Here is a 21,274-nt window from a genome sequence, read left to right as displayed (position 1 = left end):
GGTGTTTAATTTTGGTAGGCCATCTAATTCTTTCACAGTGAAAACAAAGCAGAGGAAAGCAAAAAAGAGGGACTGATTGGCTCCATCTTTATGTAAACACTGGCCGCTGTGTGTAGGAGGGAGAACTGCATGTGCTGTGTACTATAGCGAGTGGACGCTTGTTGTACTTCACGTTTATGACCAGAAGAGGCGCTGCGGCGACAAGCACTCAACACCGGCGTCAGTGGGCAAGCCGTTGGACTTTCTTTTTTTTTCCTAGGACAGCAAAGTCATGACCCACCCTATTCTGCGTCTTATTGGCTAATACGCGTTCTCTTCGTTGGTTGGATTGGTTGAGTCAGGGTAAGAGTGTCAGGCCAAGCCAATCAGAGGCAGAGAAGGGCGGGTCATAACTTCGCAATGCTAGAGAAAAAATTATAGCGAAACATTGGCGGTTAGCAGGCGCCTCGGAGCGGGACCCTTGAAAATAAAAACAACCCACCGTTTGCTCATGTCAGCTCTCGGATATTACTCGGTAGTTGGATTCATATCATATGTTATACATTATGAGTACATTCGTAATTAGTTTCAAACGATATTACTAGTTAGGAGTAGTGCTTGGCCCGTGCAAACTAACGTCTAGCCAATCACATATCGCGATGTAACCTTAATTGTCTAATCTCACTTAATCTCTGCTGCAGTAAAGTCACCCACTGAGAAAGAGGACACAAAGTCAGAGCCCAAACTGCACCAAGATGCCTCCTAAGAAGCAGCACCTGAAGCCGACAGCAGCCAACATCTCCAGCTCCCTGGACCTGGAGTCAGAGGACATCAGCCTGGAGACAACAGTGCCGACCACCGACGACGTGTCCTCGTCCGACGAGCAGCGGGACGGCTCACAGAAAGTGACCCGCCAGCTGATCGAGAGGAAGGAGCTGCTGCAAAGCGTCCAGCTGCTGAAAATTGATCTCTCTCGGAAGAACCTGATTATAGACAACATGAAGGCAGACTATCTGACCAAGGTATGATGAGGGATGCTGTTGTTAGAGGAGAGATGGACAGTGTGTGTATGTGGATATGTTGGTGTAACTTAGCCTCAGGTTGTGCCTCATATATTTAAATTTAGATAAGATAAGATAAGTTCATTGTCATTGCATAAGAACATATACAACGAAATTTGGTTTGGCAGTCTTCCTCATTTATTAGCAGTAGCTCAAGAGAAATAAAATATAATAAATACATAAACAAATAACTTGAAATGCAGTGCCAAGTCAATCAATCAGTAAAGTCAAAGTCAATAAAATCAACCAATAAAATCATAAGTCAATAAAGTCAATCAATAAAATCATAGTCAATCAATAGGTATGTACAGTAATAACTAATAATACGATTTAAACAGGGTTCCCATGGTCATGAAATTCCTGGAAAATAATGAAATTAGAAAAACGGTTTTTCAGACCTGGAAATGGTTTGGAATTAGGTGAACTATATCAAAGATAACAGATATAAGACAGGCTGCATGAACTTGGACCTTCCACTTTAACCATGTCAAAAATCAGTAGATTCATTTAATATGAATATACTAATAATCAACTTCTATACTTTTAGCTTTTTAATATCTTCTAACATGTGATCTGGGGCCAAACGCTTCCTCTGGATGTAATTATAATATATACCCATTCATTTAGGCAGGAAATTACATCTATGCTGTTACAACATTTCTGGGGGAGGGCCCTTTCTTAACCCTTTGTTAAACTACTTAAATTAAGTCATGGAAATGGGGTAACATATTATGGAATAGTTATGGAAAAGTTTTGAAAATTCAATGGTAAAAATGTGTGGGAACCCTGTTTATAGGATTATCTTGTGGCAGATGCATTGACATGCTCCACAGGAGGCATGCAGCCCCCCTGCCTTGTAACTGTTTACTTATGTGAGTTTTTTGTACGTCAGATTGAGGAGCTGGAGGAGAGGCTGAATGATGCTCTACATCAGAAACAACTGCTGACGCTGAGACTGGACAACCAGCTGAAACTGGCTCAGGATGAGAACAGGTGAGGATGGTGGAGGTTGTAGTGGAAAGTAGTCTCAATGTTTCTTTCTATCTGTTGTTGTTGTTTTTATATTTTATATGAATGTTGCTTATTTTTTTAGTCAGTTAGTAAATAATCATTGTCACTGGGTTACTGTGTATTTTCCCTTAGTCCAATCTGGTTTAGTGAATTTTTTTTATTGTTGTTCTAATATAACATGACTAATATTGCACCTCTGTAAGGCCTGGAAGTATAAATAATATACAAAAACATTTTACATTCATCACCTGTAACTTTTAAGAGGTTGAAATCGAGCAACAAATTGGGAACACACAGAAAAATAAATAGGCAAATAGGTTCAAAATTTGTGCAACTGATATTGGCCCTTCTCACTCATTTAACATATTATTTATTATCCAGAATTTTTAAATGAAGAAGTACCTCAACCCCATTAAATTTACACTGGTGGTCTTGTAACTCTTAACTACATGAAGGAGAAGGACCACACACAGACTTACTTATCTTCTTTATTGAAACAGCATTATAATCAAAGTCAAACATTTCAGCTTACACCTTCATCAAGGTCCAAACAAGAATAATAGGTTGTAAACCACTTTTTATGTATTTTCAAACATCACACAAGACATCTTATATATCATTTACACAGATAATTACGCCTTAGTAAGCAAGCCATTCTTTGTGTCACTTGTATTGTTACCTGTTTGCTATACACATTGTAGCACCATCCTGTGGTTAAATCAAATCAATCCAGGGAATAGGTGAATGTATGGGAAGCATGAGTAAAGTTAAAACCACAATAACTCCATCTGTATCCTGTCATTTAGCTGGTAAACACAAATATGAACTTAGCTAATAAAGAGTATTCCAACCAGGAAGCAGCAGGCTCTGCGTAAGCAGGAGATGGAGGCCATCCTGCTCAGGCAGCAGCAGCTGGAGGAGACAAATCGACAGCTGTGTGAGAAGGCAGGAGAGCTGCGTCGATCTCTCAGGGATCTGGACATCTCCCAGGACAGGTACCAGGAGCTCCGCGACCTCCCTGATGATAAAATCTCCATCCAGGAATATGTAGCTGTAAGTATGGTGGAGCTAATTGCTACACCATCATGTTCAACCCTGCTGATGGTGACAAGAGAGACAAGATATGATCATTATGAAGCTGTGAAGAAGTATCCTGACATGGTGACCATTTCGTTGTCTGTGTGTGTGTGTGTGTGTGTGTGTGTGTGTTGTGTGTGTGTGTGTGTGTGTGTGTGTGTGTGTGTGTGTGTGTGTGTGTGTGTGTGTGTGTGTGTGTGTGTAGATGCGTTTCTATGAGGTGGTGACTCCTTTACGGGCTCAGCTGAAAGAGCTTGGTGTGAAGAGAGGCAGTTTGACTGAAGACCTGGACACACACAGAACCCAGATGAAGGCTCTGATGGAGGTACCACACACACAACATCCACAAGCCTCTTCATACACACCTCTATGTTGCATTCTCAAACTGAACCTGTGTGTCGAGCATATCAGTGAGCGCATATTTTTGAGCACACTTACAATAAGTGCAAAATACCATTCAGTGCATTTTTGCTTTTTGTTTTCTTTCTTCAAACACTCACTCCCTGAGGCAGTGGTTTGCATATTTAAAAAGCCACAGACATGAAGAATGTGGAGAGGTTCAAGAAGGTTCAGAGACTTCTTAACTGAGTGTGAAAATGGGAAAGAGATGTGATCAAAGTGTTCTTAATTGTTGCAGGATCCTCAAAAAGGTCATTTTCACGGCCTGCCATGTCAAGAATGGTGTGATTTATGATAAAGCCATCCAGTTCGTCCAGTCAGCAGTAGCCCTGTAGGCATAAATGACATGTTGACGACATAATAACGATGCAACAATGGGACGTGCTGAGTGCACAATCAGCATTTGGGGGAAAAATAACATGAATGAAGGCATGCGGTGCAATGATATGAAACCCCCTCAAGATAAATGAACATTGTTTGAATGCCACACAGGATATCGACATTGCCACTGACTAGATGCTTCCCTTTGTTGTCACAGTATTTTGTTGTCATTTGGATGCATTCAGAAGGTTAATTGCCCATCAAAATGATCTTAAATCATTGTTCAGGTGCTGATACGGTAAGGAACACAATGTTCACTGCTTGAATAAGCTATTAGGGAATCTGCAGGATTTGTATGACTCTTTTTAGAGAGCATAGAGAAGTCGTGAACATTTTGTCTGTCTGTCAAAAATCAGGGTTCTCCTAATGTTTGTGGAAATTGCTCCTGAATAAATGTTGATTTTTGTGTGTGCTCACAGAGCTATGAGGAGGAGCGACGGCTGCGTACAGAGCTGGAGTTGAGGTGCCAGAGACTGACCCTGGAGCTGGCCGACACCAAACAGCAGATCCAGGAGGGGGACTACCGCCGAGACAACTACCCACACATCAAACGGTGTGTGTGACAGAAAGTTATGCCATTTTAAAAAAAACAACAACTATCACTCCTTGATCGTTTGAGATGTATAGTCAATTTGATGTATCATACCCTGTTTGTACTTGTGTGTTGTAATAGAATTATATTCTACCTGATGCATCGAGTAACTTCATGAACAGAGTCATTAGCATAACTTCATGTCTGCAATATAACAATTATAATGAGAATGTAGTCAACCAAGAGCCTTTCTGTTTGGTCCATGTCAGAAGTCAGTTTGTGTTTGTGTTGTTGTGAGTATGATTACTTTAATATTATTTGTGGTTTAGTAAAGCAGTAGTTTACTTTGCCAAGACTATCTTAACTTGGGGGCAGGCTCAGCATGTTTCCTCCATGGTTTCTCTTCCTTAACAACATGTTGAGCCTCTCCAAAGTTATTGTAAGTTCATCCTGACTCAGCTCTGCTCAGTAGGGAGCCATGTGGCTCATTCCTACCTCATATCTCACAGACGACAAAAGGGATGAAGTAAGAGCACAAAGTGATGGTTGTTAGTATAGACTGTTCATCATGGAAACAAAATACAAGCACATTTGGGTTGCTTTGTTTTCTTTTTTTGTTATAAAAGGAAATTACAATTTTTTTAAACTTTTAAAATCCGTTTTTATGAAGACAACAAATGAAAATTAAAGAATTTTACTTTTCTATAATTTTAAGGATATGTAAGTTGTCAGGTCATATGTATACTCAGTGCTTTTAATATTGTGGTTTACAGTGAGCGTGATGACTTTGAAGCAGAGGTGAAGGAGCTGAAAAGGAGATTTGAGACTCTAGACCTGACTCACATGGCACAGACCAGGGAGAGAGAAACTCTCAGCAATGAGGTGCTTCACACAAACACACACACACACACACACACACACACACACACACACACACACACACACACACACGTTTTGTCTTCATGTTTCACTTCAGTATACTGCACAGCTTTGTAAAAAAAAATGTTTTCTCTTCTTGTCCTGCAGGTGGTGACATTGCAGCAGTCAGTGACTCTTCTACAGAAGGACAAGGAGTACCTACACAGACAGAACATGGAGCTCAGTGTCCGCTGTGCACATGGAGAGGACCGCCTGGAGAGGCTGCAGGTTCATACAGTTGATCAGCTAGGATGCTCATCTAATATAAATTCCTTTAAATAATATGAACAGCTTCATCTAACATGCTCTCACTGCTTATTTCTGTCATTCAGGTACAATTAGAAGACACTAAGAAGGCCAGAGAGGATGCCTATGAGAAATATGTTGCATCCAGGTTAGGTTCAGCTGTTTTTTTTTTTTTGTTTTTTTTTTACAGCAGTCATTAACAATCAGACCTAATCTGTGCCAGAATTTATCAGCCTGACTGTCAGCGAGAACATGATCCAGTCCATCTCACCTCTACAAATTGGGAAACTGTTGTTAACACAAGTCTGTCAATATTTTTCCTTCATGTTTTTTCATTACAGAGACCACTATAAGTCAGAGTATGAGAGCAAGCTGAGAGAGGAGTTGGAGAACATCAGGCTGAAAACCAGTCAGGAGATAGACAACCTGCAGAGAACGTCCAGGGAGATGTATGAGAGGGAGAACAGGTACAGGCCTTGTTGTACTTAACTCTTAAAGAACTGTATGTATAAAAGTGAAAAAAAAAAAAAAAAAGCAGAGCATAAATATGTGTATGTGTGTGTGTATTTTGACCAGGAATCTGCGTGAGGCCAGAGACAATGCAGTGCTGGAGAAGGACAGAGCAGTGGCTGCAGAGAGAGACTCTCAGTCCAGATATGACCAGCTGCTTGAACAGTGAGTTTTATTATCCATGATACACAGAGAAGATACAGGTGTATTTGCTACAGGTGTGTATACAGTTTACATTATAACCAAATAACTACAAGTACTTTTGCGTTATGTCCTCTTTCTGTTTAACCCTTACATACTGTTCATATTCTGACTCATAATTAGTCTCTACACAAATTCACATTCATAAATTCCCCATCAATCATTAATAAATGTTCAATTAATCTTATGGAAAAAAGACATTCACTTACACAGTCATTATTTTATGGTCCAGGAGTACATTTGATAAAATATGATGAATATAACATGTTTTAATGCTGATTTTTTTAACTGTTTAAATAAACACAGGTTAAACTCATACATTTGCATATAAAAATGTGAATCAGCTGCACAAAAAATAAAAAAGATAATGTTTAAAAGACATGTGTATAAGGTGTTTTTACAGCTCACAAATGTAAAAACAGAATGTAAAAGGTCAAGTCATACAGTAAAAGTAAAAGGGTCATTTAAAGGGTCGGTTCACTCAAATTACAAAAGAAAAAGGTGCACCCAACTATAGTGGCATCTAACCATGCAGATAGTTTTTTAAAATGTATTCATTTATTATAGATGAAGTCCTATTTACATTCATTATGAGTACAGATTTTTTTTAAAGGTGATATGTATCTGAAAACTAAGGCAAATGAAACAAAACTGACAAGACCTGCATGACAAGATAAGTGTAAAAATCAGTTTTATGAATGTATATAATTTCAGTAGTAAACATAAAAGCTGCTATTTTGACTTTTTTATATCATATACAGGTTTCACATTTCACCTCTGCTTCAACAAGTTCTCATTACTCACATTCACTCTAATCTTTCAGCAGTTACCTGGACGACAAGTTGCACTGGTGGCTTTTAATAAGTGTATAAATGATCAAGGAGGATTTTGTCAAACAATAGCGCGTGAGCTGATATTTTAGCAAACAAAAAAATAATATCTCTGGTGGCCTTTAAGGAGTTAATCAGTCCATCTACACCGTTTTTCCGGGCGCCCTTTTAACAAGCTATATGTCAGTGAAAGTTAAGGAACTTCACCTGAGGGCAATGGAGGCCAGTTGGTACAGTTTCTTTTATGTCCTGGTTAACCATGTCATATTTTGAATTCATAACTTATTTTTGTTGGCCAAGCAGCCAAGTTACCGAGCTTACCGTGTGGAGGCGGCCAAAGCCAAACAAAGAAAGTGTCATTAATAAAGCAGGCTTCACTGTTGAGCTTGTTAGTGACTAAGTTTTAAAGTTGTGTATTACGTAACAGGAAGCCCATATGTAGAAATCAGCTTGGATTTTTCAGTATTTCCTGAAAGTTGTGAGCTTGCTGTCATGCTGATGTGTGTGAGCCAGCGGCAGTCTGTCATTAGCGCATGCTGTGGGTGCGGCAGGACTTTGGTGGCTGTGGTTTACCGATCTCTTACTAAAGATCACATTTAATAGAGGGGTAAGAAGGTCATGTGGAAGTCAGAGTTCACTGAAGGGGTGAAAGGTCAGTTTAGTACCAACTGGTGTTTCTAGCCTGGCTGGCTGCTTCTCGGGAGTGAAATAGTTTCAGCGAAGGTTATGGGAATGTTAAGTGAGAGCGAGGATGCATTGTATTACTGAGGAATTCTCCTTTAAATGCGGCTGATGATTTGCTCTGACAGACTTTCTTCATATGTTTTCTTGGTTTTGAGAAAGCATTTTCATTGATCTATTAACTGATTAAATGTCCTCATTCAGTGAGTCTTTGTCTCATATCTAATATTTTGTCTGTATATTTGTTCTTGTTGATTATTAGTCATTCCCCATTGACACTTAGATTTAGTGACTTAGTGTCAGAGTTGGTAGTTTATATCTTTCTTCAGGCAACAATGTCTGTCTCAGTACTGCCTGAAAATATGCCTCTGGGTCATGGTCTAGCATGAAGTTTCAAATCTTGCATAGAAATTGCACCAGATATATTGTGAGCTATGCTACACACACACACACACACATACACACACCTTAAGTTGGCATTTTTTTACTTATCAGTGGAGGTTTTTCAGACAGCCTCCTTAAAAACGTATCCGGATTTTGTGAGATTTTTCTTCTGTTCACATAAATGTCTGTCATCTATGAACAAATGTGTCTAGTCACGCAAACGTTTTTGGCACCATGTTTTCAGCATTAAAATTAATTATGTATAAAATTTCGTTCCCACAATATGTCTTAATTTAGAGACACACACACACACACACACACACACACACACACACACACACACACACATACACATACATACAGCCTCAGCTGCAGCAGCAGCAGTAGTGTCCCTGTCCCGGGTTACTACTACATGCCGGTCATTTCTCTAGATCCAAACCACCAGCTGTTGGTCTTTCCATACACCCACTCATGCACAGATATACACACACACAGACACACGTATACACACACACACACACACACACACACACACACACATACACACACATACTCTTCACTCTCCCTTGTACTTTCTGTTCGCTGCGATCACATTCCCTCTCTGCGTCGCATCACAAGCCAGCAACGACAGATGCGAGCCACAAGCCTTTAACCCCTAACCCCACGCACACCCCTATTTTTGGGGCAAAGAATGAGGCGGACAAGCTTGAAATGGCGTCAGATGATTGCAGCATGGACGGCCAGTTAGAATCTGAGCGCCCTGTTTCACAATGTTGACGAACACGGCGGTTACAGCGATCAGCTTGTCCAGGACAAAGACGAAGTATTGAGACCGGTTTTTCAGTTCTTCTCAACAGACCTAAACTTGTTGTAACCGAATTGCCTGAGGGAGCCCCTGAGTCAGGTGCTCTCACCTACAGTACCTGTAAATAATTCCATTAAAATTGGCATTTGGGTTAGAGACTAGAGAAAGAACATGACTGAAAAATTGTTTAAATTGTTTTATGAACGTTTTACGTCTTTCTAGATGTATCTAGATTGTAGCCGCCTTTAATAAAAGAGGGTGTGTACATGTCTGTCACTGTGAGCACACGGCTCAGGCCAGCGCTCTATGGATGATGAAATCCTATCAGGTCAGCTGTAATCGAGAGTTATTAATATTATCCAACCAACCTTCATGGCTTGATAGAGTCTGTGCATGCTTGAAAGCTGCCTGAGGAAGAGCACATGGCTCGAAAAATGTTGCCTCTCTTTTTTACTTTTACATTTTTGAAAATAATTTAACTGCCCTTCATATTTATGCACAGCACCAAGTGATTCTTCTTCAATTTGCTTGTTTTATCAGACAAACAGTCCAAAACCCAAATATACCTAATTTAAAATGATGTATAACATGTTAGAAAACAAACGTTTGGTGTGTTTTTGCCAAGTCAATGATTTATCTTTTACCAAATTGGCGTGCCAAATATGTTTATCTTATTCTCTGGCAGTGTTTTAGGTTTTCCTCTTTTGAAAGCAAGGTGCCTCTAACTGTCTTCATGTTGTGTGCGAGCTTGCCCGTTCAAATATGACGAGGCTATATAGCGCTGAAAAGTAAAACTGTAGAATATGTTCTCTGTCTTTGTTCTTTTCTAATTACTAAACACTTAAGTTGGAACACCTCTCTGGCTGCCAGCTAAAATCATGGAAGATCAAACAAGACCAGACAATGCTTCTAGCGCCATTGAGAAATACTCTTCTATAACCAAATGATTTAGGACTTGGCCTTCCTGCTCGGTGACTTCGTGTTACGCTGTAGTTGCCAACCTTTGAGGTGCCCCTTAACGCTTTGAACACAGAAACTCATAAATTGTCGTCATTGTGCATGGCATGCAACAATTACTTTCAATGCCAGTTTCCAATGAAATGTGTCATTAAGCATCACCTTATGTAATTGTATCTACATAAAGGAAGACATCGCTTCATTTGTGTGAAACCACCAGACATGCCCGAGCCCAACCAGAGTTCATCCTAACCGCTTTATGGTTTTGTCATGTTCACGTGATCTGTGTGCACCAAGGCTTTCTACTGAAAGTTGATGAGTCAAATCATCTGTTGGAGACGTCTCAGTTGACTGAGATTCTTAAAGTCAAGCAGTCTTTTTTTAAAATTATAAATAAATTAAAAAATATTTTTATTATTATTATTATTATTTCAAGGTGAACAATGTGGTTGCCATACTGTTTTTATTTTATCTTAAAAAAAATCTTATCATAAATAATTTAATTTCTAAATGTTTTTCTTGTTAAGATTTATTTATTGTTTTTTTATGTTTAAGGAGAAATAAAAAAGTAGATTCATCCTGTTGAAGAAGAGATGCCAGTTATATCATAGCGGGCAATCCTCTGAAGTTATTTTAAATTGTTTCATTTTGTATTCATTGACACGTTTTTTGTCTTTAAAGTGACATTTAAAAAAAAAGATTTAAACAGAAATACATGTGTGCTGCCTGTCTCGTTATTCTGACATATCCATATGGTAGCTCGACATTATTCAAATAGGCCACGAGTCAAATCTTGCATCATATGCAGCTGTCTTTTACTGATTTTTAAATGCTCAGAAATATGTTCCCCCGGACTCTGCTGCATTTGACTATGTTAATGTGGTCAAAGTCGTCACTGAACATCATGCCTATTGGTTTTCTGATTGCCAGATTGTATGTAGGGAATAGTTGAATCTTTGTATTGAACAGCCAAAACTGATTCGACTGACAAAATACTGAGTTGGCTTCCACCCCTACAAAACACATTATCTCACTGAGTACACTTATCCACGTTCATATTTAGTAGCTGTGTGTGTGTGTGTGTCTAAGTCTACACTCTGTGGTCTATGTGTGTCTCCGTCTACGCAGGTTTCGTCAGCTCCAGCTGGGCACCGACAGCCGGGTAGCAGCATTGTCCAACCAGGCCAAGCTGTACTCCTTCGAAGCCGAGCGTGCTCAGATGGTCAAGGAGGAGACGGCCAAGGCCCTGGCCCAGTGCCAGGTGGAGTGTGAGAAACAGCAGAAGAAACTGGAGGTACTCTAAACACGGACAGAAAAAAGTAGAAAGGTTTTACTGATTGCATTACAGTGGTATACCCAGTCATAGTTTTATCATAATCGTCTGTGCCTGCCTCCTCTCAGGATTTCATTTCAGCCAATGAAAGTTACTTATTTTCAACAGTCAGAAATAATCAATAGAAAAAGAAAATAAAAAAACAAATTGACATATAATGTAAGTCCTTAGCATGTTGTCTAGTTGGACACATGGCACAAAGTGGCTGTTGCACATGCTCACAGAGTGACATACTGGCACAGTATGTTCACACTGGGAAAAATGGCACATTCATTTATTTATCATGGTGACATTGTTGGCATTTTTAATTTAACAGTGACAGTATTCAGTGCTTGAGCCTGATGTTCTTCTGTTGTCCAGATGCAGTTGTTGGCTCTAAACCTGGACCAAATGTTGCCGCACTTGATATGATACAACTTTCACTTGTGTTGTAAAAGGACATTTGTATGAAATACTCTAGTTACCGACTCTTTTTTTTTAAATTTTTGAATCAATTCAATGAAAGTCTCAAGGATCTCTCTTCATTAACATTGTGAAAGTGAAAAAAGACAGGAAAAGTTTCATATTTACATCCGACATCATACAAACGAATATTGGCAAAAGTGCAAAACTGTTGCTCAAATCAGTGTTGTGTTCATTTAGGGAGGCGTCCACCATCCATACTCCCTAAAGATTAATGTTTTGCTCTCAGGAATATGTCAGTCCAGTGGCTCCATTCTTATCTCAACACATGTATACAAGATGTTAATTGGGTGCAAGTTGTTCTTAATGTCTGGATGCACCTAAACGTCTCTACCTCTCAACCTGTATTTAACCCTATCCTGTTTGCCAGAGGGACATAGTGTATGTGCATTGTTTAATCATGTGTCGCACATAATCTGTGTTAATCAATATATTACAGTCCTAATACTATAAAAATAAATGTAACAATGTAGAGAGTAATCAGGGGAAAAATAGAGTACCTTTGTGAAGATATGAACTTACAGAATGTAACAATTACATTTATTTAATTTTATTATTTATTGCATGACTTCTCAGCAATATATTAATGTACAACAATGCTGAAAGTTCCCTCATTTCACTTTCTCTCCTCTCCTCTTGTCCATCAGCTCCTGACCCAGGAGTTTTACAGGCTGCAGACGTCATCAGAGAAGCGGGCGGCGGAGCTGCAGGCCCAGAACGCCGAGCAGTCGTCTCGGCTGGAAACGTATGAAAAGCTGGAGCAAGAGCTGGACCAAGTCACCATGCAGGCTGCTGAAAGTAAAGAACACAGCATTAGCCCTGCATCACATTACACACATTACTGTGAAGTCAAAAAGATTAAAGCACAGACAAACAGACACTGATTGCTTTCAAATGCACTGAACAAAGGCCTGACATCAGAGACTTTATGTAATAAAATTGACTGATAGCATTGTAGCGGATTAAGATGGGGACAATTACGGAAAAATCAGCAAATGCTATTGTGGCTCTGTAATGGAAGGCCTTCTGAGAGTTGAGCAATAGCATTTTACTGCAGGCTGTGTCCAGTAGATTTACAAAAGCCTGATACAAGACTAGGAGGACAAATAAAAACAGCCACACATTGACACATGGTTGTGAAAATGTTCCTGTAAGTGAATAGACTGTTTCTGTTGCCAGTTGAGGATGAAGAAGAAGCAGAGAGAGTTTTATTCTCATATGGCTACGGAGCCAATGTCCCCACAACGGCCAAAAGAAGACTTAAACAAAGGTATGGCACATGATGCACATCAAACACTGGAATTTGTTCACATTGCTACTAAATATATTGTATTAATAAAGAAAGCAGCCGGCTAATATACAATAGATTGATTTAAATTGATATGTTGGTGTGGTGATATATCTTTGAATTTACAAAATATAAGATATCATATCTTTTTTTTAGGTTCAGCATTTCTTACAAAAATGCATCATATGTATCTAGAAGGTCTAACAAACATTTTTAATGGATTTTCTAACTCATAAAACATTGGCAAAGCCTTTTTTTGAACACGTATTTGGCTGCACTGTAAACTTTTTCTGTTGTATATCGGACAAAGTAGCTGCTCGAGGAGTGTTTGCTTTAGTTTTAAACCTCACTTGCTGTAAGCACAGGTTTTCCCCAAATTTGCATTTTCTGCTCCTTTTCCTCATATGTTTGGTGAATTCCCACCTTTTACAGTGTAAAACTACCATCAGCTGCATTACTGCCCTCTGCAATTAGATAAAATTGTAGCCAGTGTTGTGGCATTTATTTTGTTGACAACTCACGTAGGAGTTTAGGGACATGAGAGTACACGTTCCGTTTTGCCTCCAAAATGCCAACAATTGACAACAAAAGTATTCATGTGCAGCCAAAAATCAGAAGTTCATCTCAACTGTTATGGTTAAATAAACTGTAAGGGAAACTCGGAAGTACACACTCGTGTGAACTTGTTGATGGTGCTCTATGGAATTTCCAAATCTGTGTTAATGTTTATGTGGCTATTGCACAGCGTTCACCTGGCCCGCAGGGTGCTGCAGCTAGAGAGGCAAAACACATCACTGAGGAGAGACCTGGAAAGACACAAGTCCCAAACAGGACAGATATCTGAAGAGGTAAACACACGCACACACTTAGCTCCATGAGTGTGCCTACTTGGCAACAATCTTTAATGGGATAAAGTTACATTTAATGTTAAATTTGTTTTTTTTTTAAGTCAAAGCACTGCAAGTCACTACCTGAAACACACGCTTGTTTTCACACCATCACAAATCTCTTAATGTTTTATTATTATGGTCATTCCACAGTTTCTATCAAAGCTGTAATGATTTATTTCAACTGGCTTTCATCTCTTTCTCTCTGATGACGTAACAGATTATTATCACATAGCCAAACTAGTGCAAGCAAGTGGCTTCTTTCTCATTCATTTATCTTCTCACACCATCGCACGGCACCCCATTGTTGTGAGAGCACCTCTGATTCCTCTCTTAAAGACAGACTCAGCAGCCGGAACATCAAGCAAATCTGGGGTTGCATGTCTTTCTCTGTTGAGGAAAAAAATGCAAAAAAAAACAAAAAAAGGAACTGCAGCAGCTTGCAGGGTTTGAAATAAATCATTAAACACACTTTAGGACTCTTAGGTGAGCATGTCCACTGTTATTTTTGGTTGGGTTTTTTTTAATCCAAGTTTAACAATTGGCCTGCCAAATATCTGAGTCTGCCTTTAAAGCCGTTTCAAGAAAATGACAGGTTGTTTAGTGAGAGCAGCAGACCTGACATGAGAAGAGTGAGAAGTTAGAGTCTCACTACCTGTCACACTTGTTGACACAGTGGTAAACAGTGCCAAAAAACCGTGACAGCAATTTACCCTCCTAACAACTAACTGCACCAATCATTGTGGCTTTTGTTGTGTTTGGCAAACACCGTGCATGCGTATGTGTGTGAGAGTGAGTGTGTGTGTGCGCTGAGACTTTAATTTTGGGTGTGTGCATTTTGTCTGTGCGTAACTGTGTGCAAAGTCAGTCACGTGTCTGCTACTCATGCTCTGATGTGAAAATCATCCAGTGTGGTTTGAAATCACAGAGAATGACAGCTCTGACAGACAGTGTGCTTACTTTTTTACCCCCCCCCCCCATTATAATCTGAGCGAGAGGAGGGATTGTGCAATCCAGAATCGAGAGGCCAGGCAGATTTGTGACTAAATAAACCAGCCATTCATCTGTCAGCTGTGATTGACTGGCACTCGTCGGGAATACCTCGTGATTCATCGACTATGAAAGCAAAGTGTGAAAAACTACATTTCCTATTCACTATAAAGGGCAAGGGCGTTAACCACTTAACCACCCACACAGTTGCCCTGACTAACTAACTATTGTCCTAACCATCCCTCCCAGTTCTTCTCACAACTGACTGGCTGTAAAATTGGTTTAATGTGTAACAACTTAACTTTATCTATTGTTTCCCAGATTTCAAACTTGATACTGGTATTGGTATTTATTGTAACTCTTACAGCATATCTGGAGTCAGATCAGAACATTATAGGGCACGAAATTGGTTGTTAAGATTGTGGTTCCACTTTATGCCTCTGTCATCTAAAAAGGAGAATTAGATACGCCTTCATAAAATCTCACATTTATAGGCACTCAAGCCAGCTTTGATGACATTAGAGATAAGGAAACCTTGGCGGTTGTAGCTTTGAGTCATTCAAAAAAAAAAAATGTATATATAAAAAAACTGCACAATGTAATTTCACGTCATTATCATGGTGACGTTTAACTACAGTTTAATTCTTGTTGCGGCATCATACACGACTCTCTAAAGTTTAGAGTCGTGCAGCACAGTCTCAAGTGTATTATTAAGTCAAGACAAACAAAAGAATCCAGTTTGACCCTGATTTGTGTGCATAGAGTCATTTTTTCCATAGTTGTAATTATAAATGTGATGCTCCTCAGTTGTTGGCAGCCAACCAACTGCTACAGCAGACCCAGCAGCCATATCGCTACCTGATCGAGACCGTGAGAAAAAGAGATGCGGAGATCAGCGTGCTAAAGGAACGCATCTCCTCGCTTGAGGACGATGTCAGGTACACACACACACACACACACACACACACACACACACAGAAACACACATTCACTAACTGAACTGAAAGAAAGTCAACACATCTAATTGAAGTCTTCCACCACTGTCTTCAAACTCTTCCTTTTGTTCATTTTACATTTTGATCTTTTAATGTACTCATTGTGGCAGCTGGCCATACATCCCACCCTTGGGTCCCTTGGGTGTCTCTGCTTTATCTCTCTTTGTCTCCCTCCGTCCCTCTCACACACCTCGCTCGCCCTGTCTGTGTATAAACCTGTATGTGTGCATGTCAGCACCCCATAAGTAAGTGTTTGACATCAGCAAACAGCAAAACTGACCCGAATCCCCTTTGTCCCCCCCTCTCTATTTTAAACCTGAGAAATATGCAAACTAACAGACTGCAGATTTTCTCACACTGTTCTCTATCACCAAGCGCTCACCTGGGGTGAGCCGAAGACATGGAAAAAATCCTTTAAAAATGCTCTAAAGCTTATCAAACCCCCATGACTGACAGAGGTATTGAGATATTCCTCTGTGTGTGAAGAGAGACACAGTTCACAGGAGATTCTCACTTCATGTGCTCCATGTCTCCGTCTTTAGTTTTACTACGTCTATGATTTATTAATTGTATTCACAGTTTGGCAGGTTATATTAAAAACTCTCTAAGGTCAAATAAGCCAACACCTGTGTCTCAGCAGAGGTGGAACTCAAGACTCACAACTTTAAACCTTTTTTTTTTCACAGTTGTCAGTGATAGGTAGTGAGGCTACTAACCTGTTATTGCAAGATTCTGATTTGCTTAAAAGTGCCCCCATTACAGGCTGCTGCTTGTACGTTTGACAGCCTCAGGAAATAATTGGACAGTACTGTCGAAAACCTGGGTTTTTCTCACACAGTAAAAGGCCAAGAAACTTCTTCAACAAACTTCCCAGATGACTGAGTTCATTTTGACAAATCTCTGACTCTTATATGTGTAATTTATGGTTTGGATTTGAATGATTACCTTACCTGACCCCACCCTAAGATTAAATAAAATGTTTTGTAATTTTAATTCATTAATGCACTTCTAATCTTAATCTACTGGATCTTAATGATTTTATACTCATGATAAATACTTTTAGCACCAATAAAACATTCACTAATAGGCTTATAGTCCAGGATTTTTTGTTTTGCTTTTTCTTAAACCATACTTGAGTACAGTCGCGTAAATGAAGCAAAGTTCAAATAACAAAGCACACCAGGTGTGTTGACCCTAACCTGACCCCACCCTGAGGAAAAATAAAACACAATACAGTATACTATGTTATATTATGCTGGGTTTAATATAGCATCTAATAATTAAATTGATATGAAACAATTACATTTAGGTAAAGAACATAATGATAATTAAAATATGTTGAAGTCATAAGTTGGAAGTTAGTTTAGTAATGTGTGTGTGTGTGTGTGTGTGTGTGTGTGTGTGTGTGTGTGTGTGTGTGTGTGTGTGTGTGTGTGTGTGTGTGTGTGTGTGTGTGTGTGTGTGTGTAACATCCCAGCTCTCTGAGGAAGGAACGCACCGCTCTACAACAGGTGAAGAACAACATGGCTTCTGATCTGGAGAGACTGCTCAATCATAGAGAGGTACACATGATGACGATGATGATGAAGTTGGTTGATTTTGACGTTAATTATTTGATGTTTCCATTATGATGTCATGTAGGTATGACAGGTACTTTCATGTGGCCTCATGCAGGAACATTTTCGTGTTATCTTAAAACTCTTCTTTTTTTTCTTGAAGTTTGCACGCAAGAGTGCTCCAAGTTGGATTAAAACAAATCTCTTAACTGCCTGAACTTGTCATAAATTGTTTCTGATAAATGTCACCTGTTCATAAGGAGGTGTGAATCTGTGAAATGGTGTTATTAGTATAATCCACGCCCCTAAAATTTCCATATAAGGCCACCTGTTACGCTCCATTTGTGTTGGAGTTTCACTCATTAAAATGTCACCAAAAATAACAATTTCATACTGCGGAGCTTCAACTGAAGTAAAGGCGTGTCAGCAGTGTCAGGAGCCAAAACAGTTAGAAAATAGTTAGATGTTAAAAAAACATATATTTTAAAGCAAAGTCCTCCATGACTAATATGAGAGGCAGTCAAGGATTGTTGGAGTCACAGATATTAAAAGAGAAAATATTACAGTAGGAGACATTACACTGTCAGCTGCAACACAAGATGACTGGACAGAGACCTGCAGCGAGGGAGCTGCTGCCAGAATGAAAGATGTTTTCAACAACTAATGAAATGTAAAAGTTTCCGTGCCAAAATATACCAATAAAACTCATAACATCTAAAAACACTCCTGGTAAATTGGCAGCCAATTGATGATAATGTGGTATACAGAGTATTAGTTTTCTACTTTGGTATCAGGTTAAGACATTATGATTCTAAGTCAAACAAGTGTTTTCCCCTTTTGAGGTAAGACGGAGACTGTCTGTCCATGACTTGTGCGACAGGTCTGACATACTTGGAAAGTCTGTTCGTACCTAAGAGAAAATCCTAAGAATGAGAAAATTGACTACTTTCGAAAATCCCTCCTACATGGCTTTCAAGAACGAATTTGTTTGAGTGGGTCTTGCATGAGGCCCGATGTTTCCTATGCTATACTGAGCTATTTCAAATTTTTGAGCTAAATCTGCCTTTGAAAATAAGGATTTACTAGTTAAATCACCCCGTTGCAGCACGTGACCATCACCTCGGTTTGACAGAGTAGTGCTGCTGATGCTGGAACTGTTAGCCCGCTACCCTGCTGTAAACCGGCTTTTCATATTCACACCAGACAGCTTCTTACACTGTGTCGCAATCTTTCCTTCAAGACTGTGTGCGCTTGTATGTGCGTGCACGTAGGAGCGTGTCTCCCCCAGCCTGCCGTTTGCTGTATGAAGTATGTGCCCTGTCATAGACAGCTGTTCCTCCGCTTGGCTGTTTGGGATGCCACCAGGGTGCGTGTGTGCGCTGGTGTGTGTGTGTGCGTGCTCGTGCGTGTGTGTGACATGCCAGGGCTCATGTCCTCAGGGGTGATAAATAGAACCGTGAAATGGCCCGCAGTCCTCCCCTCCGCCCTGCTGCCACCCCTTCAGACCCTTGAGCTTGTTGAGCTTATTGCAAGTCGTCCCATAATTGGTCTTCAAGAGTTCAGCTGCACCCGCCCGTGGTCCTGGTCAAACATGGCGCTAGAGAGCAGCAATAAAAATTCTTAAACACTTATTTTAAAAGAAAATGTTTCACATAACATTGAGACATTTTTTTCATGAAGGTAATTAAATCATATAAAATATTTCTGATACAGTCTTTTTTCTTTTTCTTTTTTAAATCTCTAGTGCAAATTCGGTTGATACTTCTGGCCTTTTGGATGCTTCACTGCCAGTTGTTTCTCATGAAGATTCCTTTTTATTGTTTTGCTTTTGTTTTCACATCCCCATCTTTATTAACCCGTGTGATTATCCAGGAGTTGGCAGTGATGAAGCAGGTCCTGATCAGCATGCAACCCAGACAGGGAGACGCTCTAAACCTGTTGGAAACAGACAAAACCGGTATCAGGACCTCTGGCGCAAGAAAACACCAGTCCAGACGTATGAACAGGACCACAGAAGAAGAGTCCCCAAACAAACCCAAACCCACTGTGTTTGTAAGTGTCTGACTTGGCAACAGCCTTGCATGAGTCACCTGAACCTGTCTGGACAAAAGTTCAGACAGAGGATCACTGGAGGCCGGCCGGAGATGATACATTACATTTTTAACATTGAGTTTCGTTTGAGCTCCCGTTGTACTGCTCTTCTAACTTTACCATAAAATTAAGCCTATTACCATAATATGGTAACAGTAATAATATTCCCTTTCTGTTTCTTTTATTCACAGACTAATAAAGAAGCTCCCGATTGGTACCAAATGCTGAAGCAGAAACCCAAATGAGCACTCATCTGGGTTACCACTGTGCCATTGTTACTCAGGGCATTAACAATCTGAATCTTTTTATTGACACTTTTTTTAATTATCTAAACCTGTAAATTACAATTTTCATGAGATTTTAGCAACTTTTGAAATACAAGAGCAGAAACTGTGTTTTGTTGTTTTCGTCTTTTGTTACATGTTGTTCAGAGAGGATAAATTCCCTGAGTACTGGTCCAAAACCAGAGGTATTACCTTCCACGGGGTACACATTCCTCGCTAACTGACTGCCCAAAAATTCCTCTTTCTTGGCAGTCATCTATTTTATTAGGTCTGTCTATCATTATGTCCTCATCTTTTCCAGGTTTGCAGATACTAGTCGCTACAGACAAACAGCATTGCAGGAACCTTATCCTTTGATTTGCTCGAGCTGAGTCTCCTTTGGCTTTAAATATAGACATAGTAGGCATACCTTTTATCATTTCAGACCCGTGTTCTTATTGGTGTCATATTAAACTCAGCCGAAGGACTTTCACTGCCGCGCAGTTTGGGATGTCGCTTTTAAGTCATTTGTTATTGTCAGATTTTTTCTCCTCCTCGTAAGTGAGTCTAAAATAGTTCACATTACATCACGGTCTTATCTTCTCATTTGAAATAACTAAAATACAGGCGTGATGATATAGTACATATGATGCAAAGACCTTTCAGAACTTGTTTGAATGATATATTATTATTATTTTATGTTATTATTATCATATGTTCCAAATATTTGGTATTTCTGAGTTTAATTCCTTGTAAATACATACTGATTCATATATATTAATATATATAATTAAATTAAAAATATATAATAATTGCTTATGTGTAATGATTATACTGTAGTTTGCTTCACAACTGTGACATGTACATTTTTATATACTGCAAAATCTGCACATCCCACTTCCGTTTTCACCCTGTATATAGTTATACTGTATTGCCCTTGTATTGTCTTATATTTTATTCTTCATCATACTGTGCCAATACACTAACATTTTAATACTTATATTTCCAAATGTATATATTTGGAAATATGTAGGCCTATATAAATGTATAGATTTCCTTATTTTTATAATTTATATTTCACTTTTATTTTATATATTATTCGTTATTGCTCAGTAGCTAGAGCAGTGTGTCATCCTTCATTTCACTTCTGAGTTTCATTTCTTTTATTTAAAAGTGTGATTATGTCCATTGTGACAGTAAAAAAAAGATCCGCTGATAATTTAAGATAAATGGTGTCACAAATAAAGGTTTTGACATTGAAGTACAATGAAAACATCAATTTTCAGAACATTATAAAATTATGTTTGCTGTCCGTAAAATTATATATATATATATCATCTCTTCATCAATTTTCCAGATATCGACCTGATAAAGAAGCGGGGGAACAAATGAAAGGTTGTGTTAGGTGCTTGAGTTTTTAACCTCGATTATCTTTAT

The 21,274-nt window shown here is 39.2% G+C and overlaps 1 protein-coding gene across 1 annotated transcript; it reads left to right on the top strand.

Annotated features, from left to right (window-relative positions):
• Window positions 1–557: 557 nt before the first annotated feature.
• pibf1 (progesterone immunomodulatory binding factor 1) lies at window positions 558–19,932 on the top strand. Its single transcript, XM_062430340.1, has 18 exons — window positions 558–1,001; window positions 1,933–2,033; window positions 2,906–3,104; window positions 3,334–3,453; window positions 4,328–4,461; window positions 5,214–5,322; window positions 5,467–5,586; window positions 5,691–5,752; window positions 5,946–6,071; window positions 6,181–6,279; window positions 11,101–11,266; window positions 12,415–12,565; window positions 12,947–13,037; window positions 13,801–13,903; window positions 15,740–15,870; window positions 17,405–17,489; window positions 19,356–19,535; window positions 19,766–19,932. The coding sequence occupies exons 1-18, from the start codon at window positions 735–737 to the stop codon at window positions 19,817–19,819; spliced, it is 2,298 nt and encodes a 765-aa protein (XP_062286324.1). The 5' UTR covers window positions 558–734; the 3' UTR covers window positions 19,820–19,932.
• Window positions 19,933–21,274: the final 1,342 nt, after the last annotated feature.

The sequence above is a fragment of the Scomber scombrus genome, chromosome 12, assembly GCF_963691925.1.
Source record: "Scomber scombrus chromosome 12, fScoSco1.1, whole genome shotgun sequence".
In the NCBI taxonomy this organism is placed as follows: Eukaryota; Metazoa; Chordata; class Actinopteri; order Scombriformes; family Scombridae; genus Scomber; species Scomber scombrus.
Note: the sequence above shows the minus strand (reverse complement) of the source record. Positions and strands in the feature narration are given on the sequence as shown.

Bases quoted from the DNA above. Each gene is read 5' to 3' on its own strand.
- pibf1 (XM_062430340.1), top strand. From the start codon at position 735: ATGCCTCCTAAGAAGCAGCACCTGAAGCCGACAGCAGCCAACATCTCC. The intron at 5,587-5,690 runs GTTCATACAGTT...TCTGTCATTCAG, and splicing joins ACCGCCTGGAGAGGCTGCAG to GTACAATTAGAAGACACTAA. The intron at 13,904-15,739 runs GTAAACACACGC...GATGCTCCTCAG, and splicing joins CAGGACAGATATCTGAAGAG to TTGTTGGCAGCCAACCAACT.